The sequence below is a fragment of the Micromys minutus genome (genome assembly GCF_963924665.1).
Source record: "Micromys minutus genome assembly, chromosome: 27".
Lineage (NCBI taxonomy): Eukaryota > Metazoa > Chordata > Mammalia > Rodentia > Muridae > Micromys > Micromys minutus.
In genome coordinates, this window is record NC_137962.1 from 21,830,135 (window position 1) to 21,855,777 (window position 25,643).

Consider the following 25,643-nt stretch of genomic DNA (forward strand, 5'->3'; position numbering starts at 1 on the left):
CACTGCCGGAAGGGTGGGTTCCCCGCCTTCCGCCCTGGGGCTGTGGCATGACGTAGGCGGAAGTGGCGCGCGGCACCGGATGTGGGGCGGGGTCTACTGCGAGGGAGCTTTCCAAGCTGAGGAACTGGCGGGCGCTAGCAATGGAGTCGGTGAGTGGCGCAGGAGGGCGGTGGGGGGGCGCTGTGGAGCCGGAGACCCCCCGCTAGGAGCCGGGGAGGGCCGGGCCCGGCTTGGCGCTGGAGTCCCGGACTCCCCTCCTCTGTTTCGGTGGGCGTCTCTCCTAGGTCTGGGCCACACCCGTGCCCGCCTGGGGTCCTTGGTACCCTGCGAGACAGGGAGCGGACTGTGAGCTTGGAGCCCACAAACAACAGGATGATCTTGGCCCTCCTGCTTATGAGTGGTGCCTCAAGTCCTTTAAGAAGTTTGCATGAGAGCGGGGGTCGGGGTGGGGAGGGAGTTGTGAACACGCTTTTTAGGTGAGCGAGGCTCGGCTTACAGACCGCTCCAGGACTCCGTTTGTGCAACTGCTTAAGCAATTCTTGGCGTGGACATCTGAAAGAATATACTGCATCCAGCAAGGTTCCATTCTTTAATAAGTCCGAGAATTGAGTTTTCCATGAAGGAAGGAATCCAGGAGGCCACTGTGTCCCTTGCACGAGTTTAGGTCGTGTCCTGATCAGTGACGCTATGCATGCGTGTTGACAGCTCGTTTCTGGCGAGCTACGAGCTACGTTGACCGGTGGTGGCAAATCCCCGTCAGCTCTCACGGATGCTGTAGGTTATCTGCTACTTGTTTGCCCTATCTCATTCACTGGAGCCTTTCTCTGCTACTCCTAAGGACCTCCCATTGACTTCCTGCTCCATAGTTTTTTTTTAACCAGTATCTACTGTGAGCAGCTTGGGATTTGTCTTCCCCCCTTGTATAACCACGTGAAATTCTTGCAGGTTCACTCTTCTTAGGATTTTTTTTCCCCCTCTCATTTTCTTTGAGTCAGTTTCTTGTCCTGGGGAGTAATCCTCCCCTACCCCCACCCCTGAACCTTTGTCTGCAGAGGAATAGTGTAACTTTAAAAGAAGAAAAGATAACAGTTGTAAAGTGGTATCCAAGCAAGGATTTCATTTTCTACAGAGAACTCGTTTTCAGCAGAAGTAGTCTGATTATATTAAATTTAAAACAACACTTATATTTTTACCTTGTAAAAGTATTGTTTACCTTATAAGTATAAATGATAAAGTGAGCATATAGTTTAAAAGCAACTTTTCTGTACATTTCCAAGTTTAGCCCTTTGCTTTCTATATACTGATCGCACAGGGATGGAGATGAGAAGTAGGGAAGGCTGTTGGTTAAGGTAGACGGTGGTAAGTGCCATCCTCACCATACAGAGACCTGAAAGTAAAGGAAGGAGAAATTACAGTGAGCCTAGAAGCCCATTTTACAGAGTGTAGGAGAGTACAGGCCCAATGGCTTGATGGTGGTGAAACTGGATTTTGGTCATGGTGTAAGAAAGTTGGCTAAGACCAAGGTGGAAATATTGTTTAATACAAGCGCACTTGAGAGAGCATAAACACACAGTCAGGTCTTCTGCATCAGTGTGGGAATGAGCCAACACTCCCAGCTTGGGCTTTTGTAGTAAAGGGACTGGTTGGAGGCTTATGAGCAAGGCTGGCAATGTGCTTTTGAGAATATCCTTAACAGCTTTCTGTAAATAGACTAGACCACTTCAGAAAGTAAGTTTTGTTTTGTTTGTTTATTTTTTATTTTGAAGTGTGGGGGTGGGGTAAGAAAGATAGATATAAATAGGAATAGATAGATGATAGATATATAGATGATAGATAGGTGATAGATGATAGATAGATGAAAGATAGATAGATGGGGTGGGAGAAAGTGCATAGGTACCATGAAACAAATGTGTGGAGGCAAAGGATAATTTTTTGGAATTGCTTTTCTCTTTTTGCGCTAATGTGGGTTTGGGGATCAAACACAGGTCATCCAGCTTCTGGGGTAAGCTCTTTATTTGATGAACCATCTCGCAAGCCTGGGGAAGTTATTTTTTATTTTTATTTTTATTTTTTTTAATGTGGTTGAATATGAAGGTTTCTCCAAATGAGCTACTTCAGCTAGAGAACCTGATCAAAGTATAAAGCAAGGAAGTGATAGGTGTGGACAGAGAATGCTGGGGAACGGGGGCGTGGCTTAGTGGAGGACTCTTCCTTGCGTGCCCAAGGATGTAGGTTCAGCACTCCAGCACATTAGATGAATGTTCAGAAAAGCTTATAGGAGGCACAGAGGAAGAAGTAGAGCCCAAGTCAGGGCTGACAAAACAAATGGAGATGGTTTGGGGCATTTATAACCTTGAGAAGCAGTCTTACATATAAAAGAAAGCAGGACAACAGTCCCAGACACTGGAAAGATGGCAGAGTTGTACTGAGGGGGGAAAAAGAAAGAAAAGGGTCACAGGCTAAGAACAGGATCGAAGGACAGATATTCTGTATTAAAGTATTATTGGGCTAGAGAGACGGACCAGCGGTTAGAGCACTGGCTGCTCTTCAGAGGTCCTGAGTTTAATTCCCAGCAACCACATGGTGGCTCACAACCATCTGTAATGGGATCTGATGCCCTCTTCTGGTGCGTCTGAGAACAGCTACAGTGTGCTCATATATAATAAAGTATTATCGGTAGCCTTTGTAACGTGTTGTTGGGACAAAACTGGCAGTGTAGATCAGGAGTCCGGAAAGCAGTTTTAGTGTCAGATTCTAGCCTCCATCCTTATGATAACACTTTACACGTGTGTAGTACAGCAATGTGCTTTTGGTTTCCTAAGATAGTTTGTTACTGGTGTTTTCTTATTTTGAGTCAGGGTGTTATGTAGCACAGACTAATCTTGAATTCACTCTGTAGCTGAAGTTGGTCTTAAATTCCTAATCCTTCTAACTGTGCCTCCTGAGCACTGGGAATGCAATTGTACAGCACCACCCAGAGTCCTCAGTCATGTCTTATTAAAGGAAGAGGAGGTGTGGCCATAATTCTCCCACTTGTGGAGAAGCAGACAGGAAGGATAAAGTCGCCTTTAATTGTTTTTGTGGTGGTTTGGTTGTTTAATTGTGTCTGACTGTTAGCTTTGTCAACTTGATACAACCTGGAATCACCTGGAAAGAAAGTTTCAATGAGGGGTTATCTCATGTCTGTGGAGTATTGTCTTAGTAACTGCTGTGGGAAGAAAGCCCACTGTGAGCAGCACCATCCTCTAAGTAGACTAAAGTTGTGTAGGAGTGGAGAAATGAAATGGCACAGCAAGTAAGCAAATGAGAGTGTGTCCATTCATTCCTTTCTGCTCTTGACTGAGTATGATTCAGCCAGCTGCCTGAAGTTCCTGCTGCTGTGACTCCCCATAGCAATGGGCTGTATCCTAGAATTGCCCTCACTGTAGCTGTCTTCTGACACACCAGAAGAGGGCATCAGATCTCATTACATATGGTTGTGAGCCACCATGTGGGTGCTGGGAATTGAACTCAGGACCTCTGGAAGAGCAGTCAGTGCTCTTAACCATCTCTCCATCCTGCAAATTGCTTTTTTTTTTCAGGGTGTTTTACCACAGCAACAGAAAAGAAGCTAGCACTGTGACCGATACTTCAATATCTGTATCTAGCTAGGCATCTCCTTCAGCTCTCATCCCGGTCTTAGTTCATATCCATTTACACCGTTACTAGAGAGTTTTTTAAAACTGTAAATTATGTACAATACCCCATCGTACACACGCCAAATACAAAGCGTAAGGGTAGTCGAAGGCTTCTGGGAATTTATAATCTGTTTCCAAAGACAATGTGAAGTGAGCTGTAGCCATGTCCTGTGTGTTATGAGACAGGCGCCATCGCTTTCAGTAGCTGCTTCTGTGCCTTTGTGTGGAGCATGAGAGCTGCCGTTGGTGTGGAAGAGACTCTACCTCTAAACAGTGAGGTTGTTGTCATTCCATAATCTTCCCAAACATGCCAGGGCAGGCTGATCGTCTTATCAAGCCTAGAGAAGAGAGAGAATTAGTTGTCCATCCAGTGTCCTCGAAGTAGATTTAGGGCTGTCTTGCCTCTGGGTCCTGTTTCTCAGTCATCTCTTCAGGTTCAACCGCAGGCTGTTTACTTCACGTCTCTACACAGGTTGTAATGAATAATGTCTAAGTGCATGTAGGGCACATTCCCCAGAGCAGACAGAGCCAAAGTGTGGATGACCATAGACACTTGGACGATCCCTTGGTTCCTAGATAGCAGTACAGATTCCGAATGTCCCATTTGAGAGAGCTCTGTGAAAGCTTGTCTGCGTAAGATCTCCTTAATCTCAGACTTTCTCCGGGTGCTGAGAGAACTACAGGACCCAGTAGCAGATGGTTTATCATTCCAGTTTTGTTTGTTTGCGTGGGATAGTATCCTGCCTGGACCTCCGCAGACACACCCCTCTCACAGGACTAAGGTCTCTGACCATGACTCTGGTGCCACAGCTATGTTTGTGAGTATTTGGAGAAAGCTGTGTTACCTAGGGTATTTGTGTGGGTTTGAGGCTTGCCTCAGTTTGTAATCTGCTTCTGCCTTCCTGGAGAGGTCAGAGTGTGCAATACTCTGTGCTCTCGTTTTATTTATTAAGCTTTATTAAAACGAAAGTAGAACTTTTTGGCACCAACCTTAAGCTCAGATATTTTTGTCTTAACTCTGGTTTTGCTTTAGGGTTTTTGAGACAGTTTTCCTGTTGTAGCCCTGGCTAGCCTATGTAGACCAGGCTGGCCTCACACTTGTGACCTCTCTGTCTGCCTCCATAGCGCTGAAATTGCAGGCATGCTCTGCCCGACTGCTTTAGACTTAGACTTGGCGTTTTGGTTTCATTGTAACGCACACCTGCGACCCTGACACCAGGTATGACAAGGCAAGAGGAACTTAAGACCAGCATAGTCTACATGCTGAAATAGCTTAAATAGCTTGGAGCACAGACAGACCAGTGTTCAGGTTCCTACCTACCCCACCTTTTAGCAGCCCTGTGAGCCTGGGCAGGTTACTTACTGACTCTCGAGCCTCATTTGTCTACTGCTAATGATGTTTACCTCAGGGTTGTTAAAACCAAACAAACAGACAAACAAACAAAAAAACTAAAAGAGATAATATTTTTCCTTTCTTCTTTCGAGGGAATGTTGAGACGGGCTCGTGTAGCCCGGACTAACCTCAAAGCTGTTGTGTAGCCAAGGCTTGTTTCAAACCTGGTCCTCTCCCCACCCCCAAGTGATGGGTGATGCCATCCTCAACTGAACTAATATTTGTTGAAGTCTTGCAGTGCTTTTTAAAGGAAATCATTAGTTCACCTGCCACTACTCTATCACCCTAAGCCATACCAGCTTTTGTTTCCTTCTATCCTTCCTTCCTTCCTTCCTTCCTTCCTTCCTTCCTTCCCTCCTTCCTTCCTTCCTTCCTTTCTCTTTTTGAGATGGAGTTTTGCTTATAATATATAGGCCAGGCTGGCCTGGCTTCAAATTCATGATGCTGTTCCCACTTAAGCCTTCCAAGTAGCCTTTTCCTAATGTGGCACTAGGATGGAGTCTCAGTTGAGGTAACTCTGCTTCTCTTGTCTTCCAGGTTGCTGCCGAGAGCTCCCCAGCTCTAGAGAATGAACACCTTCAAGGTATGTTTACCATGAAATCATGTGAGCAAAGGAAACAGGTGAAAGCCACAGCCTGACCTTGTCCTCAGCGGCACTTACGAGTCCCTTGGGGTTCTCCTAGGGACAGAGGCAGGATTTCTGGGGATGTAGTTCAAAGGTAGAGCGCACTTGCCTGCCGAGCACACTTGAGCCTTAGATTCATACTGCAGTCCACAAATGAATGAAGGAATCAGTTTGCTGCCTGTCTGAGAAAGGATTTTGCCCAGAAGCTCCTTCATCCTTCTTGAGACATATCATCTTTATTGTACTAAGACATGCATTTTGGGTCTGGAGAGATGGCTCAGAGGTTGAGAGCACTGACTGCTCTTCCAGTGGTCCTCATTTCAATTCCCTGTAACCACATGGTGGCTTACAACTATCTGTAATGGGATCTGGCGCCATCTTCTGACGTTCAGGTGAATATGCAGCCAGAACACTGTATACGTAATAAATAAATTTATGTTTAAAAAAGAGACTTACTTTTTCTGAAAAGATTAAAATAGGGACTGAGTAGAAATTTCTAGAGGTGTTTCAGGGTTTTAAGCACTTCCTGTGCAGTTGTGAGGACCGGAAATCGGATCCCATAACCCAATGACAAGCCAGGTGTCCCACACCTCCTACATCCCAAACTTGGAGGGAACAAAGACAGAAGGCCTGCTGGCTGCAGAGAAAATGTGAACTCCAGCTTCAGGGAGAGACCCTGCCTGTGAGGAACAGGTGGAGAGCAACAGTAGATAGCTGGCACCTCCTGCTGCCTCCAAACCCACCTGCCTGCCCGAGTTTGCATCCTCGGTGTTGACAGTTTTCAGTTCTGTGATTCTTATTATTCAGACTGCCGACCTCCTACACTGAGCCTTCCAGGTGTCTTAAGGATTCGTTTTATTTTTGTCTCCAGTACAACAGGCCAGGCTTAGCTTAAATTTGATTTGTCGCAGTGCCTTCTACTTTTGTGTCAGCTTGACACAAGTTAGAGTCACCTGAGAGGAGGGAACATCAAATGAGAAAACGCCTCTATAAGATCTGGCTGTCAGCAAGACTGTCGAGCGTCGTCATTTTCTTGTGGGTGGTGCCTCCCTTGGGCTGGTGGTCTCAGGTTGTATAAGGAAGCAGGGTGAACAAGCCAGTAAGCAGCATGCTTCCATGGCAAATAGGTTCCCTCCTCTTTGCCTTTTTTTTTTTTTTTTTTTTTTTTTTTTTTTTTTTTGAGTTTCTGCCTTGGTTTTCCTCAGCAGACAGTGATTCCTGATATGTAAGCCAAACGAACCGTTTCCTACGCAGAATCCCCTTGTAAATTTAAAAAACATTTTGTTTATTTGTGTATGTTGGCATTTTGTCTGCATGTATACCACATCTGTGCCTAGTCTCTGGAGGCCAGAGAGGATTTTGGATCCCTTGAGACTAGAGTTAATAGGCAGGCAGTTGTAAACTACCACACACACACAAAGTACTCTAGTATCTAAAAATTCCCAGGACATATTGTTAAGACTTGTATGAGTTTTTGACAAGAAATGTAAGCCATTCTGTTTTAGTGGTCTAGCAACAATCATGGTGGCACATGCCTTTAGAACCAGCACTTGGGAGGCAGAGGCAGGGGGTGTGGATCTCTGAGTTCCAGGACAGCCAGGGCTACAGAGAAACCCTGTGTCTTAGCCAGGGCTTCTACTGCTGTGAAGAGGCACCATGACCTTGCCAATTCTTATAAATCACAAGGAGAAGGAGCTGAGAGGTCTACACTCTGATGACCAAGTGGAGGAGGAAGGGGAGGGCTGGCTTGAGCATTTTAAACCCTGAAGCCCACCTCCAGCAACATACTCCCTCCAACAGTAGTACATTAATATAATGCACTCCCTTAAGCCCTGAAATTCGAACCTTCCAGAGCCATTCTTACTCAAGCCACCACACCCTGTCTTGAAGAACAAACAAATAAAAACAATCAGTGTCATCATATGTTGTATTATCCAGATGACTTTTTATAATTGGATACTGCGCATGATATCCACGCCTGTTGCATGTTTCTGAGTATGTCCGTGGGAGCTCCAAGACAGGTGGCAGAAACTCAACCTGTTTATGTAGATCCTTATGGATGAGGTGGGGTCACCAGGATAGCGTAACGACGTATAAGTCCCCTTCTGAGGAGACGGTTACTATCTATATCTGCTCAGTTAAGACCTATTTTTGCCAGATCTCATTTTTGTAAAGAAACTGAGAATTTGGATTTTTATGTAAATTTGTAGAGTTTTTAAATTTGGAAACTGATTTAAATTATTTTTAAAACTGGGAAATCCAGATTCATTATATGTGTGGGCTTCTGGCTTAACATGATAGCATCTAACTCAGTGTAGTATATCTTCCTCTGATACCTAAAACTACATCTTGGTGTCTATGAATTGTGTTTCCATGTTTGAAAGCCATGCAAGTCTTCCAGTTAGCGTGCTGGATTCAGTGCCTCCATCCACCGTCAGCCCTTCTTTGAAAGCGAAACAAGGGTCTCAGAGATGGTTCACCCCTTGAGAGCACCGGCTGCTCTCCTAGAGGCTCTGGGTTCCATTCCTAGAACCCTTCTGGCAGCTGCCAACTGTCTTTGTGTGAGCCCTATTTCCAGGGAATCCGATGCCCTCTCTTGGCCTCTACAGGCACTGCATGCACATAATAGGCCGACATAGACTCAGACAAAACACCCACAAACATAAAATAAAAGTAATAAAAGTTAAAACCTGGGCTGCTGAGATGTCTCAGCAGATAAAGATGTTTGCTGTGTAAGCCTGGTGAGCTGAGTTTGTTATTCACAACCATCCTAGAGGACTCTTTTTTAAGTGCAAAATGCACAACAATCAGAAATGGTTTTGGGAGCTGCGAAACATGTGGGGATAATTAAATGACAGCCCTCCTATCCATCTCCCAAATTCAGCTTCCAAAATACTAGCAGAAAAGACTCCAGTCTTCCAGGCTCAGAATTAAAGGATCATTAGACTCTCCTTGATGGGAAAAGCTAAGACACAAGTGTTGGATGTTCCTGCGGTGGCTCACAGGCACAAGACTTGTTACATATCTAGAGATCCAGGTAGCGTTCAAGTGTCCGCATTGAAGACATGTTCTAGATCAAAGGATCAAAAATAGACTTGAATTCCATTTCTTCCTGTGTGTGAGTGCCAGAGACGCGTGTGCTAGCACGTGGGGCCTGGACTTGATGACAGGTCTTCCTCAGGCTGTCTCCCTCTGCTGTATTGACTGAACCACGGTCTCCCTAAACCTAGGGCTCAATAGTTAGACTGTCTAGTTGGCCAGCCTGACCTGGGGTCCTCTGTCTGGCCTAGGACTTGACCAGGCTTTCATACAGCCTCTGACACTTGAGGTGAACCCTTCATCACTGAACCACTACCTCAGGCCCCAAATCCTGTTGTAAACCAAGGATTAGTAGACATCTAAAGAAAGTCTTTCATGGTGGCTCATGACCATCAATATAACTCCAGTCCCAGGGGATCGGATACTCTTTTTTGGCCTCTGAGGGCACCAGGCATGCTTGTGATACTGAGACTTACATGCAGGTAAAACATCCATGCACAATAAATAAATAAAAATGTAAAAATGTTAGGAAAAGAAGAAAAAAGCACTGTTAAGGTCCCTCTGCTGGGTGGGTGTGTTATTACATACCTGTGGGAGATGGAAGCAGGAGGGTCAGGACAAGGTTTTCGTAGGTGATATATGAGTTTGAGGAACCTGATAGGAGCCATGTGTGCTGGTGTTTGCCCATAATCCCATCACTAGGGAGTCCAAAATGGGTCTGGGCTTCCTGAGCAAACATCACAGGCTAGGAATATACAGGTCAGTAGTTCAGTGTGTGCCCAGCATTACAAAGCCCTAGGTTTGCTTCTTAGCACCAAGAGAAAGAGGGGGAGGGTTGTTAGAAATCATATTTTGTTTGTGATTTTGAGACAGGTGTCTCGGTGTAGCTCTGTCCCAGGACTGGCTCTGTAGACCAGGCTGGCCTCAGACTCAGAGACTGACCTGCCTCTGCCTCCTGAGTGCTGGGACCGAAGACATGCGCCGCCACAGCCAGCCAGACACTGTCACTGTTGCTGTTGTTTCCAGTCAGCGGGGTGCTGGGAGGATTGTATAGGTTTATTTGGGGCTCACATGAACTCAATGATCTGACCTTGAACAGTTCATTTCATTGGTCTGCGTGTTTCCTCATTTAAAACATGAAGATAATACTTAGTAGAGCAGTAAGAATTCAGGGTGAACGCAGGGTGGTAGACACCTTTAATCTCAGCCCAGCCTGGTCTCCATAGAGAGTTCCAGACCAACCAGGGCTGCACAGAGACACCTGTCTTGAAAAATGGGGAAAAGGGGTGTGGGGGTTAAATGATGCAGTATTTTACAGTATGCAGTGAAGTGCATCAGGCATCTGGAATGTTGTTACCTCCCCAGTTCAGGCAGATAAAAACAGACTGTCGGGCATGGTATTGCATGCCTGCAATCCCAACACTTGGAAAATGAAGGCAGTAAGATTACCACAGCTTGAGGCCAGGCTAGCTAACAAGGATTCTCTCTCAGGTAAGTGAAGGGGCTAGAGAGTTGGCTCAGCATAAGAACACTGACTTTTCCTCCAGAAGATCGTGCCTGCCAACTCCCAGCACCCACATGGCAGGCATGGCAGCTCACAGCTGTCGGTAATTCCCAGGGTCTCAGCACGCACCAGGTGCACTGTGTGCACAGGCATGCAAGTAAAACGCCCATTCACAAAAAGCAAACAACCCCCCCCAAAAAAAACAAGTCCTTTTTTTTTTTTTCTTTAACCCCTTACACCAAAATTTGTAAATCCAGAAGAATGGAGGCAAACCCGGCCAGGCTCAGCCTTTGGGATTCTGACTCTCAGGGTGGATCTCAGTGCTCTGGCCAAGTTGACTGAACACTTAGTATTGCTAGAAATGGCCTCGCCTGGACCATGAGTTTTCCACCTGCAAGTCTTGAACAAATCTAAAGATGCTTGAAATTTCATCTTCCTTGGGAAAAAAGCAAATGAAAATATGCTAAACAAGAAGAAATACTCTAATGAAAAAGATAGTAAGCAGTAACAACAAAACAAAAATTTCTTTAAGAATTGAGAAAACAGGGCTGGAGAGATGGCTCAGTGGTTAAGAGCTCTTCCAGAGGTCCTGAGTTCAATTCAACCACATGGTGGCTCACAACCATCTGTAATGGGATCTGATGTTCTCTTCTCCTGTGTCTGAAGACAGTGACAACGTCCTCACATACATAAAATAAATCTTTAAAAGCAAAAATAACTGAGAAACTAAAAGCTGCGTTTGGTTTCTGTCTCCTCTGATGGTGAGCTCTTACATAAAAGAAATGCACCAACTTTTCCACCCTGTGCAGAGGCCCCGGAATCGAACAATAGTGTATATACTTCCTTCATGAAGTCTCATCGCTGCTATGACCTGATTCCCACAAGCTCCAAGTTGGTTGTATTTGACACTTCGCTGCAGGTGGGTAGAGAGAGCCCTTCCCTCTTCTGCGGTCCGTGGATGAGCTGCTCCAAAGCCTGTCATCACACACCACACTTCCCCACACACCCACCCCCTCCTTCCTTGCAGCCGTGCCTTGTGTGGATTTCCCTTAGGCTATTACTCTCTTGGCTATAGGTAAAGAAAGCCTTCTTTGCCCTGGTGACTAACGGTGTTCGTGCTGCTCCTTTGTGGGACAGTAAGAAGCAGAGTTTTGTGGGTAAGAAGTTTCTGGAATACAGTTATTGGCATCTTTTGCTGGTCAGGGAGAAAAGCTTTGGGCAGTGCTGAGGGCTCTTGTCTTGGCTTCTAGGCATGCTGACCATCACTGACTTCATCAATATTCTGCACCGGTACTATAAGTCAGCCCTGGTAAGGAACCCAAGTCTCCAAACCAAAACCACAGGCCTGCCTTGGGTTCATTCACTGTGTCTGGCTTTTCCCCTCCAAGCAAAGCTTGAGTTAGTGAGAGGACCGTGAGTCTCAGATCAGTTACTTCTGCTTCTAGGTGCAGATCTATGAACTGGAGGAGCACAAGATAGAGACTTGGAGAGGTATGGGCAGAGGGACAGGCCGGGGCAGATGAGGGATGGAGGGTGTTCTGGGAAACACTTCTGTGGCAGTGTTTGTGAACTACCCCTGTTCTCTTCAGAGGTCTACCTGCAGGACTCCTTTAAGCCACTTGTCTGCATTTCTCCAAATGCCAGGTGAGTTCTGGCTCTATGTTTATCCCTGAACACCCGACCACCCAGAGGACAGGGATATGAGAGAAGAAAGACTCTTCCTGGTGCACGCTACCATGTGTTTGTTTGAGAAAAACAGTCTCACAGATAGGCAAGTCTGGCCTCAGCTTACTGTAGAGTTCATTCTGTCTTGAACTACAACTCTTGTTTGTCCTACTGCAGGCATTACAAGTACATCACCTGTGTCACCACAGCCAGTCAGGCACACAGCACTTTAAGTCTGTTTGAGCACTGACCATGAGTTTCTTTCTGTCTATAAACACACTCTAAGGGGCCGTGCAGCATGGCTTTCGCCCCATGGAACCTTACTGTGATGTATTTTCTCACAGCTTGTTTGATGCTGTGTCTTCATTGATTCGAAATAAGATCCACAGGCTTCCAGTCATTGATCCGGAGTCAGGGAACACCCTGTACATCCTTACTCACAAGCGGATCCTCAAGTTCCTCAAGCTGTTTGTAAGTATATCAGCCCATCACCTGTCTCGTGCGCTGAGGAGACGTATGCACAGCAGTTTGGGGGCCTCAAAAGTCAAGCTGACAGGTCAGCGGCTTTGGTGCTGAGGATTGGACTCTACCAGGAAAGCTCCTGAAAGCTGATGACTCTCTCCTCAGATCGCAGAGTTCCCCAAGCCGGAATTCATGTCTAAGTCTCTGGAAGAGCTCCAGATTGGCACCTATGCCAACATTGCCATGGTCCGCACCACCACGCCTGTCTACGTGGCTCTGGGCATCTTCGTGCAGCACCGAGTCTCCGCCTTGCCTGTGGTAGATGAGAAAGGTGAGCGATGGGGCAAGAGGAGGGAGGCTGCCCGGGTCAGGTCACTCTCCCCCTCAGCCCAGCCTAAAAGGTGACCCCATGGGACCTGAGACCTTTGGCTACCACATTCTGTTTTGTTTATACTGCCCTGCCTCTGTCTCCCTAGGGCGTGTGGTGGACATCTACTCCAAGTTTGATGTGATCGTGAGTGGCAGTGGAGGGGCTGGGAGGTAGGGAAGGGGAGAGGTGTTGGATGTGGAGAGGGAGCAGAAGGGGTCTCCTCTGCCTTGGGCTCCTCTTGGCTTTGAATCCTACCTGAGCAAGCTGACAGAACTGATTGTGGCTGTGAGCAGAGCTAAGGAGTGCCCTCAATCCCTCTAGTGGGGTTGGGTTGGTCCAGGGTTCGGGAACTGACTCCCTTTCAAAGCCCGTCCCCCTTCCCCCTTCCAGAATTTGGCAGCGGAGAAGACTTACAACAACCTAGATGTGTCTGTGACAAAAGCCCTACAGCATCGGTCACACTACTTTGAGGGTGTTCTCAAGTGCTACCTGCATGAGACTCTGGAAGCCATCATCAATAGGCTGGTGGAAGCAGAGGTAGGGAGCCGGCCACCCTCAAGCAACCCGTGGGGAGTGGCCCTGAGAGAGCAGGGACTGAGGCAGTTACCCTGTCTGAAGCTGGTACTCACACCACGGATTGTTCCCCTGTGCCAGGTTCACCGTCTGGTGGTGGTGGATGAACATGACGTGGTCAAGGGCATTGTGTCGCTGTCTGACATCTTACAGGCTCTGGTGCTCACAGGTGGAGAGAAGAAGCCCTGAGCCTGGGGAGGAGCAGGCGGTGCCTGGGGAGATGGCCCCTCACTGCCTGCCTGCTGGCAGCGCTGGGAATCAGATGGAATCCTGGGAGAACTGAGTCTTCCCTCAGGAGTTCCACGCCCAACGTGTAGAACTAGAGAAGGAGAAAGGAGGACTGTTAGCTTCCCTTGCCATCACGTCACATTTAAGAAAATTGTCAGCCTAGCCAGCCCCAGTCCCTTGACGTAGCCCCCTTCTGGGTAAGCCATGGGCTTTGTGCTCCTCAGGCAGATTCTGATCTCTAAGAGATCCCTAGACCCCACCACACCCCACCTCAGTCTCTGCCCTCAGTCCACCTAAGGTAAACCACTCTGCAGAAGCCTTGGTATTTTTATTCATCTTGCTTCACTTATGTGGAGGGGGCTGGACCCGTTTGCTGTCAGTCCTTCCCATGAGTCTCAGGAGGCGCGTCCGGGTTCCTGTGCTGTGCAGACGAAGGCAGATGGTTATGTGGAGGAGGGCGGTGGGTAGGTAGCCAAGATTAATGCTTTTTGTGGTGAATCTAATTAAATGACAAGGTTTTATCATGGTATCGCAGTGTTTGATTTCTGCATTTGATAGACACTATTTCGACAACCTTCCTACCTCAGAAAGTTGCTTCAACTCATTAATAAAGCTGTAATCATACACACATAGAAGCACCGGTATTCTCAGTGCGTTACCTACACACGCCGTGCATCCTTTAACCAAGATGAATGGGAATCTAAGTGTCATCTTTGGGGAGAATTTATGATTTTTTAAAAAAGATTTATTTTATGTGTATGAGTACACTGTAGCTGTCTTCAGACACACCAGAAGAGGGCATCAGATCCCATTACAGATGGTTGTGAGCCACCATGTGGTTGCTGGGAATTGAACTCAGGACCTCTGGAAGAGCAGTCAGTGCTCTTAACCGCTGAGCCATCTCTCCAGCCCTGTTTTTTTTTTTTTTTTTTTTTTGAAATGAGACTCTGTATCCTATGTAGATCAAGCTGGCCTCAGATTTGCAGCAATCCTCCTGCCTCAACTTCCTAAGTACTGGGATTTTAGTTGTGTGCTCATCTAAGGTCAGACTTTATCATAAAAAATTAAATTAAAAGATATTTGTGTATATGTGTGTTTGTGTGTGTGTGAGCACACACGCATGTGTATGTTCCTGTGTGTGTGCATAGGCATATGGGAGCTAGAGGACAAACCTTGGGGTAACAAACAGTACTCCATTTTTGCCTTGTTTGAGACAAGATTTTGTTTTTTTTTTTTTTTTGTTTTTTTGTTTTTTTTTTCTCCTTTTTAAGACAGGGCTCTTCTGTGTCACCCTGGCTGTCTTGGAACTTGCTCTGTAGACCAGGCTGGCCTTGGACTCAGAGATCTCCCTGCCTCTGCCTCCGAAGTGTTGGGATTAAAGGCCTGTGCAGCACAACTGCCTGACTGTACAACAAGAGGCAGAGTCTAGTCTGGAACTCTGGCTGAAGCTCACTGTGGACCAGGCTAATCTCAAACGGAGATCACTCTGGCTCTTTCCCGTGAGTGCTGGGATTAATAACCCGCCACACTCAGCATATGAATGTTTTTAAAGTTTAATTTCACACGTGTGTGCATGTGAGTGTAGTTGCCCAAGAAGGCCAGAGGCACCAGATCTGAAGCAGGAGTTACAGGCGTGTGCGAGCCACCTGACTGCCCGGATTGAGCTAGGGTCCTCTGAGAGAACAGTGCACACTCCTGATATCTGGACCACTTTCCAAGACCCTAAGTGTCGTTTGTTTTTAACTATGTTCAGATGTTTTGTCTGCACATGTCTGTACTGTGTGTGTGCCTGGAGCCCATGGATATGTTGGGTATCTAGGCCTGGAGCTCCGACTGTTACCATCTGTCATGTGAGTGAAGAACCGAACCCATGTCCTTTGGCAAAGCAACCAGTGTTCTTCACTGCTAGGCCATCCCCCTCAACCCCAGCCCCCACCACATTTAAAACAGTGTTCTAGGCACTCCAGTGTGAGGATGGATGTGTGTGCACACAAGTGTAAGTTGGAAGACAACCTCAGGCAGTGGTCCTCACAGGAGGGACCCCTGGGGGTTTCACCACATAGATGAGGTTGGCCAGCAGGCCCCTAAGATCCTTGGGATTAAAAAAGCACATGTGGTTTTTTTATGTCGGTTCTGAGAATTGGACCCAATTCCTCAAGCTTTCAAGACATGTATTTTACCAACTGAGCCATTTCCACAGCACCTTTTCCAGTTTTAAAGAGAATTTTTTTTTTTAACCAAAGCACAGAGACTCGGTGTGTGTGGCCCAGAGCCACACTGCTAGTGAAAAGCAAAGTAACTGGTAAAGTCGCTTGCTGCAAAAGCTCAGTGAGCTGAGTTTAGTTCCCAGATCCCATTTAAAGGTGGAAAGAGAAAACAGACTCCAAAAGTTGTCCTCTGACCTCTGTGCGTGCAGCATGGCATGTGCCCCCACCCACACACATACAACATCATGCATACACATGAATAAAATGTTTGAAGGCAAAACTGCTAGACAAGCATGGAATATATATATGCCTTTAGTCCCAGAATTTGGGAGGTAAAGGCAGACAGAGCTCTTGAGTTTGAAGCTAGCCTAGTCTACATACATAGCAAGTTCTAGGAACTACACAGTGAAATCATGTCTATTAAAAAATAAAAATAAAAATAAAGCCAGGTGGCACACACCTAGAATCCCAGCACTCTGGAGGCAGAGGCAGGTGGATCTCTTGAGTTCGAGGCCATGCTGGTCTACAGAACAAGTTACAGAATAACCTGAGCTACACAGAAAAACCAAAATAAAATAGAGAAAAACGAGCATTTAAACGTAAGCTGTCTGGTTCCCGGTTTTAAGCCTTTCTACCTCCACACTAGACTTCTGTCCTCTGTAACCTCTGCTGATTGTCCCCACCTTATTTCCTGTAGTCATTCTCCATAGTTAGCTAAGGCCTGTGCAAATGCCTCTAACATGTCAGTTCTCTGGAAAGTAGAAACCTGTTAGGGTCTTTAGGCAGTTCCATGGTATGAACATGCTTGGCCCAGGGAGCGGCACTATTAGGAGGTGTGGCCTTGTTGGCATTGGTGTGTCACTGTGGATGTGGGCTTCGAGACCCTCCTAGCTGCTTGGAAGTCAGTATTTTTTTAGCAGCCTTCAGGTGAAGATGTAGAACTCTCAGATACTCCTGCACCATGCCTGCCTGGATGCTGCCATGTTCCTGCCTTCATGATAATGGGCTGAACCTCTGAACCTGTAAGCCAGCTCCAATTACATGTTGTCCTTATAAGAGTTGCCTTGGTCATGGTGTCTCTTCACAACTGTAAAACCCTAGCTAAGACAGGCAGATGCTAACATCATCAGCATTACTGAGGGAAGGTTGAATTGTTTGGATATTGCTGGGGGTGGGGTGTGTACTGTTTGAACCCACAATTCCCTTGCCTTTCCTCACGTTAGAGAGTACATTATGGTGGAAGAGCAGAGCTGGAGTCAGCTCACCAGACCCATCATCTGTGCTGAGAGTGACTGAGGACCTCCAAGTTCTGTTCCCTTCTACCACAGCTGATAGGACAGTTAGCATCCAAGCCAGGTTCTGAGTAATCCCTGGCTCCCCCCCCCCTTTTTTTTTTTTTGCCTATGCCTTCAGAGGAACATGAGCCACACTATTCCTTTCTGATGGAAGGCGGAGAACACACCAGGCACTTGTTAGAGGTCAGCTTTCAATGCTTGAGCTCCTGCATCCACATCTTTGCTCTCAGCACATTCCCAAGCTTGGGGGAGGGAGGCCTCTAAATGATTATAATTAGAGCATGTTTGTGTGTGAGCGTGTGTGGAAGGGGCAGAAAGGACAAATGTCTCCTTGTGTCACATTCCTTCATCAAGGAGGATTTGTCCAGGGAGGAGGCAAGGCTTTAAAAGCTGTGGGACTCTGTTGAGACCTGGTGGAAAGTCTGCCAGCCATCCTCAGGGCAGCTGGTAGGTACGGGGAATGGGGTCTGGGGGCGGGGGCGGGGTCTGGGGGCAGGGGCGGCAGAACAGCTCAGGTTCTACTTTGCTGCTTCTCAGTGAGTGTGCCCGGATAACAACTCTTGGTCCCTGTTCTCTTAAAAAGAAGGCTCTGTATCCAAATGTTCCATGGACTTTTATGAAAAACCAACTGGGATCTTTTTGCCTCTGATTCACCGCCCCCCCCTAAGAACCCCAACAAGTTTCAGCCCGAGGAAGCAGCTGAAGAAGACGAGGGTTACAATTTGGAAGCTCACAAGCTTCTGTTCTTAAAGTCTCAGGAGCAGCAAAATGGTCCCTTCTTCCTCAGGAGCCATGGCTACCCTCTCATCACGATCCCTGCTCCCTCCCCTCCACCGAGCTGCTGCTACGGTTGCCAGGCATGGTTGCTAAGTCTCTGCATGGAAGGGTTGGCGTGGGCTGTGCTGCCACTAACATTACCATGGTGAATCAGGGGACACCTGGTACAGGATGGGGGAAGGATGCAAGAAGCACCCCCTCCCCCCACAATAGGGTGCATCCGAAAGGTGAGCTGCACACCAGGGCAGTCCAGTGAACTAAGCATGGTGGCAGTCGTGGGTGGAAGCCCCAACCTAGGAACTAGGAACAGAGGCCACTTTTATCTTTTCTGTTGCTAGGGGATTTGGCTGTGCCACAGGAGCACACTAGTCCATCCCCCTCTGTTAGGGTACAAGTGTATATAAGCACTCTATCTGCACCCCACATAAGGCTTGGTAGAGCTGTGTGGGCACAGAACTGTGTAACCCTAGAATCCTGGCTTCTGGGTTAGGGGAGCTAGCCTGCTGCTCATGGAAGGCTCTGCTAGAGTAGGAGAGTAGGAGTCGTCCTGCTGTTTGGTGGCCAGGACAGACTGAGTTGTGCCTCAGCAGAGAAAGCTGAGGACTACAGGCACCCCTTTCTGAGATCTTGGGGGAGCAGCTGTCCCCCAGAGTCGCACAAAAGCTTCCTGAAAGCGGCTTCTCTTCTTTGCACTGCTTAGGAACTGGTTACTCATCTCAGCTGCACCCGAATGCCACTGACACTAAAAATAGCCCGCTCCCCCCAGCTGTGGGCCAGCCTCTCTTGCACCCCAATCCCACGGAAACCAGCAGCGAGTGGCAGGCAGAGACCCTGAGTTATGCTCTCACCACTCCCCGCAAAGAAAGGAGTCCAGGCAGGCGCGCGGGCGGGCGGGGATAGAGCTCTGGTGGTCAGGCAACCTGACAAGCAGGAAAGCAAAGGGTTAAAACTTCGGGAAGGATGAAGAAATGGGGGCTGGAGGAGAGGGCACCATAAGCTTGGCAAGAACCAGACGTCTCTCCCTGCCCACTCACGGGTCCCATTAGGCTTGGGGGACCTGAGCAGTGAGTGGGAAGGGGCGTCCAATCCCAGGCCCCAGGGGGCGGCCGTGCACATGGGGGAGGAAGCAGTGCGGAGCGGTCCACGGCGGCGTGTCACATGCGCGCGCGCTCGCGCGCTCGCACACTCACACACACACAGACAGGCACACACGTGTGCCCGGGTATATATAGTTGCCAGTCCCTGGGCCTGCCGCTCTGCAGTGGGCGCCGGCTCCCTGGGTTGGGAGGGGGCTCACGGGGCGGGTGGGAGGGTGGGGGGCCGGGGTGGGGTGGGGCAGGATGCTGGATGGCCCGTTATTCTCCGAGGGGCCCGACAGCCCCCGGGAGCTCCAGGATGAGGAGTCCGGCAGCTGCCTCTGGGTGCAGAAGTCCAAGCTGTTGGTGATTGAAGTGAAGACTATTTCCTGTCATTATAGCCGTCGCGCTCCTTCTCGACAGTCCATGGACATCCAGGCCAGCTACTGGGCCCGTGGGCCCCAGAACCGCACGTGAGTGAAGGGGGGGTGAGGGGCAGCAAGTGGTGGGGCGGGAAGTAGGGTCCAGACCTCCCCACTGGTTCCAGCGAATGCTGCTGGCCCTTTCTCTTTCCCGCGCCTCCCTCCCCCACTCGTCGAGGACTGGGGCCTGAATCATTGAGCGCTGTTTAGGGGGACAGGAGTGCTAGTGGCAGGCGGTGAGATGGGGCAGTCGCTGCTAAAGTGTGCATGGAGAGATGGCGAGGAGTCTCATTTCGACTTCAGCCCTAACATATACGCACGTGCACTCGCTCAGACACTCACGCGAACCCTCCCACATGGCTGCCCCAAGTGGTCTCCAGTGCTCCCAGCTCCCTGGACCTCGGCTCCCTGTCCCCGCAAACTGCTCACCTGGGTTCCTGCTCATTGTCCCAGGTGTAGGCTGCGCCCGGGATCCCCTGAGCCGCCACCCCGCCGACCCTGGGCCTCCAGGGTGCTGCAGGAGGCGACCAACTGGCGGGCAGGGCCCCCCGCCGAGGTCCGAGCCCGGGAACAAGAGAAAAGAAAGGCGGCGTCGCAGGAGCGGGAGGCCAAGGAGACCGAGAGAAAAAGGCGCAAAGCTGGCGGGGCCCGACGGAGTCCCCTAGGTCAGCCCCGCCCAGAGCTCCGGAACGCCCTTCGGGCGGCCCAACCTACAGGGTTTCCAGTTTTCTCCAGACCAGAGCGCTTCGGGCAGGTGGGGCGAGCGCCCCGACCATCCGCGCTCCCGCAGGGTGACCCTGGGGTTGCATGGGCGGGGCCTTGGGGAGGCAGGAGGCCAGGGCCCCCTAGCTACGAGGCTCACCTGCTGCTGAGAGGCTCTGCAGGCACGGCCCCAAGACGCCGCTGGGACCGGCCGCCACCCTATGTGGCTCCACCTTCTTATGAAGGTCCCCACAGGACCCTGGGGACTAAGCGAGGCCCGGAGCTCTCCCGGGCGCCCACCTCATCAGCCCCAGCTGCCACCAGGACAGAGGGAGGGCGCACGAAGAAGAGGCTGGATCCTCGAATCTACCGGGATGTTCTAGGGGCTTGGGGTCTCAGACAGGGACGGGGACTCTTAGGGGGAGCTCCAGGTTGTGCAGCAGCCAGAGCTAGGCCCGAGTCTTGCAAAGGGACCATAGAGAAAATCTCAGGCCTAGCTACTGCTGGCCTGAACAGCGGTGGCAATGGTCATTCCCAAGCCAAAACTATTGGCAGCCCAGGCACCGAGGCAGTCCTCTCTGGGTCCAGAATCAGCAGCCCACCACGTCCTGTTCCCAGGTCCAGGCAGCCCCTCAGGGGGTCAAGGAAAGGGAAAGAAGGAAGTGAGCAGATCTGGCTTCCCACGTGTTGGCTTTCCTCCCCTAAAAAGCCTCCAGTTAGGCATAGCCAGACCCTTCCCAGACCCTGGGCTCCTGGAGGCACCGGGTGGAAAGAGTTTCTGGGTCGAAGAGAGGAGACAGAACATGAGACCCTGGAAGTTTGGAAGGTGACCCGCCGTGCCCACACCCTACCCCGCAGTTCCCGAGGTCCCGCTGGTAGAGAAGGTATCTTTGTCATTGACGCCACATGCGTGGTGATAAAGTCCCAGTACCTTCCGACCCCTCGAACCCAGCAGGTGCAGCTCGCGCCCCCTGGTGAGTCAGGCATTGTGAGCGACAGCCTCAGGCAACCCAAGCCCTGCCAAGAGGAGGAGGGTAAGGGGGCCGCTGCCAACCCTTCAGTTTGCCAAAAGCGACTGTTGAGCAGTGGAGTCTTAAACCAACCAAGCGAGGGTCGCGAGTGCGAGGCTGAGGGCAGACAGCAGGGGGTTTCTTCACTGGAGGAGCGCTCCTCCAGCGGTTTGGGGGTCCCTGTCGGCGAAGTGAACCCGCGAGATGCACCCACGCAGCCAGGTAGCCCAGATCACCCGACCTTAGGCCCAGCGGCTCCGGGATGCGCGGGCAACGTGAAGGGCTCAGAAGCAGCTGGCGTCCCGCGGCGCGCGGGCGGGGGCTGGGCGCGGACTCCAGGGCCCTACGCCGGGGCGTTGCGGGAAGCCGTGTCCCGAATCCGCCGCCACACCGCCCCAGATTCGGACTCAGACGAAGCAGAGGATCTCAGCGTCCATAGTGGCTCCTCTGATGGAAGCGACACAGACGCCCCAGGCGCCTCCTGGCGGAATGAGAGGACCCTGCCTGCGGTTGGGAACAGCGGGCCAAGGGAAGGCGGGAAGACAGCGGAGCTGAGTGACAGTGTCCGGGAGATTCTAGGTGTCATCAGCCAAACGGAGGAGGGCCTCCTCCGAGAGGACACCAGGAAAACGCCACAGGGAAATAGAGAGAGAGAGTGAGCGATGTTCCTCTCTGTTCTTGTGTCGCTCAGCCCATCCATCCTTGGGCAAACCGCGCTCCTTTCCTCTCTCCAGGCTTTGCTTCCTTTTCTTCTTTCCTACCTGTACCTGTTCCCACACTTGAAACAGAGGAGAGGGGAGGGACGAGGGAAGGTAGCATTTGCCAACTCAAGAGTTAGTTTCAGGGAAAGTGAGGTGGGCTCTCACGCCTGCTACATTCGGTGTGGAACTGTTCAGAGAGACAAAGCGAAGGGTCAGGGATGGTGACTGCGATGGTCAGGGTAGGGTCCCTGGCGGGAGAGAAAAAGTAATGGAGAGGCTCGAACCTAGTGACTGAGTGGAGAGGACAAGAGGGCTTTTATCAGAGAAGAAACGGATGCTTACACACAACCAGCAAACTGGCAAGAGGGCTCTCTTTGATGTTACAACTTCAGTTTCCATTTCAACTCTTCCACTGACTTAGCTGGTGGACCTCAGAGGGACTATTTTTGTGCCCGGGCATCCCGGACTTCTGTAAATGTAAGATGAGCGATTTCTGCCTCCCATTCTTTCGTCCCTAGGATTTTGTGGATAAGCGAGTAGAATCCGAGGGTTCTTACCCACTTCTGCCAGCCTCACTTGTCAAGGTTTTCGGATTTAAACGGGCAAAGGGCTTCTATTCCAGTTTTCCAAGTTTAGGTGAGCGCTCCCCAAAGCGGAGCAGGATAAAGGCCCCATCACTGCCTCTGGCCTGCTGTGGTCCAAGCTGGAGAGGGAAGGTAGCCGATGAATCAGCTTGGAACACTTTCAGGCCTTCCCCTTTCCTCCACCTCCTTCGTGATGCTCTGAAGTGTTACCGGGATTTTCCACGCAGACAGTATCGCCCACCGGACAGGACCCTGACAATTTCTGTGTCTCTCCTGGAAAACAGCCAGGCAAGGAGGAAGGTTGATCTTCAGCAGACGGTGTGGGGTGTGATACTCGCTGTGGCCACTACGGGGCGCGCGCCGGTCGCGGATTCCCCCGGTTGCTGGTGCTCGAGTGCCCTACACCAGCACTGCCAGTTATCTGGATCCCTAATTTCCCGGCGCCGGTTTCCCGCCTTGACACCTCCAAACCGCGCGCGGAGCCGGGAGCAGGCCTCCGGTATCCCAGACTTCTGGGGCGCGCCGAGCCCTTCTTTGTATTAATCCATGCCAACCGGTTTGAGACTGACATTTAAGTCTCTTTCTTTTCTCTTTTTCCTTTCTTTCCAACCCTGGGCACTTCCTCTGTGTCTGCCATTTACTAGCCATGTGACCTTGGCCAAATCACTTCACCTCCCTGAGCCTCAGTTTCCTCATCTGTCAAATGGGGGTTTATAAACACCTACCTCGCAGGGTTGTTGTGAGGATTTAATGAGGTAATGTATATAAGGCGTCTTGCATAGTGCCTGGCACATAGTAGGCGCCCAATAAATCTACTGGTCCCTTTATGCAGTCCTGGAGTCTCTCTTCCGCTGACCCAGCCCCACTGTGTCCCTCCCTCAGAGTTTCTTGACGTCTTCCCGCTCGTTGTGAGGGGGAGGAGGACTCACTCCTCTCTGGTGGAAACTTCTATCCACCCTGTTCCCTGACTGGGACTCTCCCTTCCTTGCCCCCCGCCCCACCCCTGCCGGCTCTTCCCTCTGTCCCGGTGCACTCCCCCCCACCCCTCATTCCGGGCAAGGGCTGAGTCAGTCTAGGTAAATTTAGCCGCCGGCTGGGCAGGAGCGGGGGCTTCGTCCAGACTCAGTCGCCAGGTCGAACCCGTCCCCGGCCCCACCTCTGTCCCTACTCCCGCTAACCCTAACTCCCCGCAACTCCTTAGACCGCTCTCAAACCGCTCCGGATTTTAGTCTCCAATTAGCTCGGACGACGTCACACCCAGGGAGACTCAAAGGCAGGACTCAGAGGGGGGCAGGGCTCCCAGACCACAGCCAGGGCTGGCCTTGATTCATCGGATGAGGGTCTCCGATTCGCTTTCCCAGCTCTAGGGGCGTTCACTGGTCGGAGCTCCGCGGGAACATTCACCTGCAATTCTGTCCGTAACCTACACATTTCCTGTTGCTCTTGCTGGGGGAGGCCAAGGAAGCCGGGTCACCCTAGGCAAAGATCAAAGATACCAAAGGTCTTACCACGTCCAGAGCAGTTCTGACTGCTGCCAAGTAAAACCTAGCATTTACTGAGCGCTTCCTAGGAATGAGAGTCTGGGCCGAGCTCAAGGGTAGAAAAGGCCAGGCCTGCCTGACACTGAGGCCGATTGTTTTAAGTTCTGGAAAGAGTCAATTAAGGGAGATCCTAACTTTAGGAGATCCAGGGAGATTTCACAGAGGGAGGGGGCATTTAGATAAAAATTAGGGAAAGAAGCCCGGTTGGTAGCGCTTGCCTTTAATCTCAGCATTCAGAAGGCAGAAGCTGGTGGGTCTTTGGGTGTTCAAGGCCAGCCTGGTGTATACATGAGTTGCATGCCATCCGTGTGTGTGTGTGTGTGTGTGTGTGTGTGTGTGTGTGTGAGAGAGAGAGAGAGAGAGAGAGAGAGAGACAGAGACAGAGAGAGACAGAGACAGAGAGAGAGACAGAGAGACAGAAACAGAGAGGGAGAGACAGAGGTAGGAGGAGGATGGTTACAAGTTTGAGCCCAGCCTGGTTTACATAGCAAATTCCAGTCCAGCCCAGTCCAGCCCAGAAAGATTCATTAAAAAGAAGAAGAAGAAGAAGAAGAAGAAGAAGAAGAAGAAGAAGAAGAAGAAGAAGAAGAAGAAGAAGAAGAAGAAGAAGAAGAAGTTGGGGTGGTGGCTAGGTAGTAGGCTTGACTAGAATGTACACAGTCCTGAGGGTTTGATCCCAGCATTGAAGAGGAGAAATCCGAGGTTAGATAACAACCACCCCTTTTGCGTGGGGGAACATTTGGGAATTTAGGGTGTCAGGGCAACATGCGCCTTTTTCCAGAGCTTTGCCAAGGGTAGAGCTGGAGCCAGCTGCCAAAGTTTGGGGGAGGGGGAGAGAGAGAGAGAGAGAGAGGAGTGACTACAGGTTTCAGGGCCAGACCCTGGTAAGTAGTATCTTAGGCCCCATGGGGCCCTGTGGGTGGCAGGTTAGCGACTCCCTGCTGTGAAAATGACTTCTAAATCTAGCTGTGTCTGCCAACCACCCAGCCTTCTGAAGGAGGTCACAACAGTCCCTTCCCTGGGTCCATCCCCCTTGATCAGGAGAAAAGAGAGCAGGTACAGAAGGGCTACTCTGTTGGGGGCAACAGATCTTAGGTTAACAGGGGACCCCATGACTGTCCCCACAGCCAAGTTCTTCCTAGGAGCATTTTCTGCCCTAGAGTTCTGTTGTGCTTGGCAAGGCATTAAGGGAGCCCTGCTCTTTTTTCAGACTTCAGAGAACTCGGAAGGCACCCTGAGCCCCGCCCCCTACAAATGTGTAAGGAATCCAAGACACAAGCTGTAACTGAGACATCAAAGAAATCAGGGATGTGGATGTGTTTGCAAGAGAGGAGAGCTGCTCAATGCAGGGTCCTGGGATGTGTGCACAGGATGTCCATTGAGGTCACAGTGGTGTTCTCTCAGTAATTTCTCATTTGTCCACTTGCCAATTAACCATGTGTGCCAGAAACATCGAGGGGACTCAGGTATACCTTCTACCTTTGGGGAAATCACATGTATACTAAATTTGGAGCAATGGAGGGAAGACTAGGGTGGTGCCTGTGTAAGGTCAACATTCAAACCTGTGAACCCTCCCATGTTTTTTAAAATATTTATTTATTCTTTTATAAGTACACTTTTATGTTATAAGCACACTGTTGCTGTCTTCAAATACATCAGAAAAGGGCATCAGATACCATTATAGATGGTTGTGAGCCACCATGTGGGTGCTGGGAATTGAACTCAGGACCTCTGGAAGAGCAGTTAGTGCTCTTAACCACTAGCCATCTTTCCAGCCCCAACCCTCCCATAT

The 25,643-nt window shown here is 50.0% G+C and overlaps 2 protein-coding genes across 3 annotated transcripts; both read left to right on the top strand.

The window, feature by feature from the left end:
- Positions 1 to 86: 86 nt before the first annotated feature.
- On the top strand, positions 87 to 14,065 carry PRKAG1 (protein kinase AMP-activated non-catalytic subunit gamma 1). 2 transcript variants are annotated; one of them, XM_080939129.1, is made up of 12 exons: positions 93 to 149; positions 5,608 to 5,653; positions 11,048 to 11,157; positions 11,314 to 11,395; positions 11,489 to 11,547; positions 11,684 to 11,729; positions 11,828 to 11,882; positions 12,248 to 12,374; positions 12,531 to 12,696; positions 12,842 to 12,879; positions 13,126 to 13,272; positions 13,390 to 14,065. In XM_080939129.1, exons 1-12 carry the CDS (start codon positions 141 to 143, stop codon positions 13,495 to 13,497), a joined length of 993 nt encoding a protein of 330 aa, XP_080795255.1. In that variant the 5' UTR covers positions 93 to 140; the 3' UTR covers positions 13,498 to 14,065. The 2 variants fall into 2 exon arrangements, with proteins under 2 accessions (XP_080795256.1, XP_080795255.1); XM_080939130.1 differs by lacking the exon at positions 11,048 to 11,157 and having other exon boundaries at positions 87 to 149.
- A 5,090-nt stretch (positions 14,066 to 19,155) lies between these two features.
- DDN (dendrin) lies at positions 19,156 to 21,684 on the top strand (the record flags this gene model as incomplete). The annotated part of the gene is made up of 2 exons (XM_080939110.1): positions 19,156 to 19,364; positions 19,767 to 21,684. The coding sequence occupies 2 exons, from the start codon at positions 19,156 to 19,158 to the stop codon at positions 21,682 to 21,684; spliced, it is 2,127 nt and encodes a 708-aa protein (XP_080795236.1).
- Positions 21,685 to 25,643: the final 3,959 nt, after the last annotated feature.

What these genes read in the sequence shown, in the direction of transcription:
- PRKAG1 (XM_080939129.1), top strand. An exon ending in TCAAGTTCCTCAAGCTGTTT is followed by an intron (nt 12,375 to 12,530) that starts GTAAGTATATCA and finishes CTCTCTCCTCAG; the next exon opens with ATCGCAGAGTTCCCCAAGCC. An exon ending in GCCTGTGGTAGATGAGAAAG is followed by an intron (nt 12,697 to 12,841) that starts GTGAGCGATGGG and finishes CTGTCTCCCTAG; the next exon opens with GGCGTGTGGTGGACATCTAC.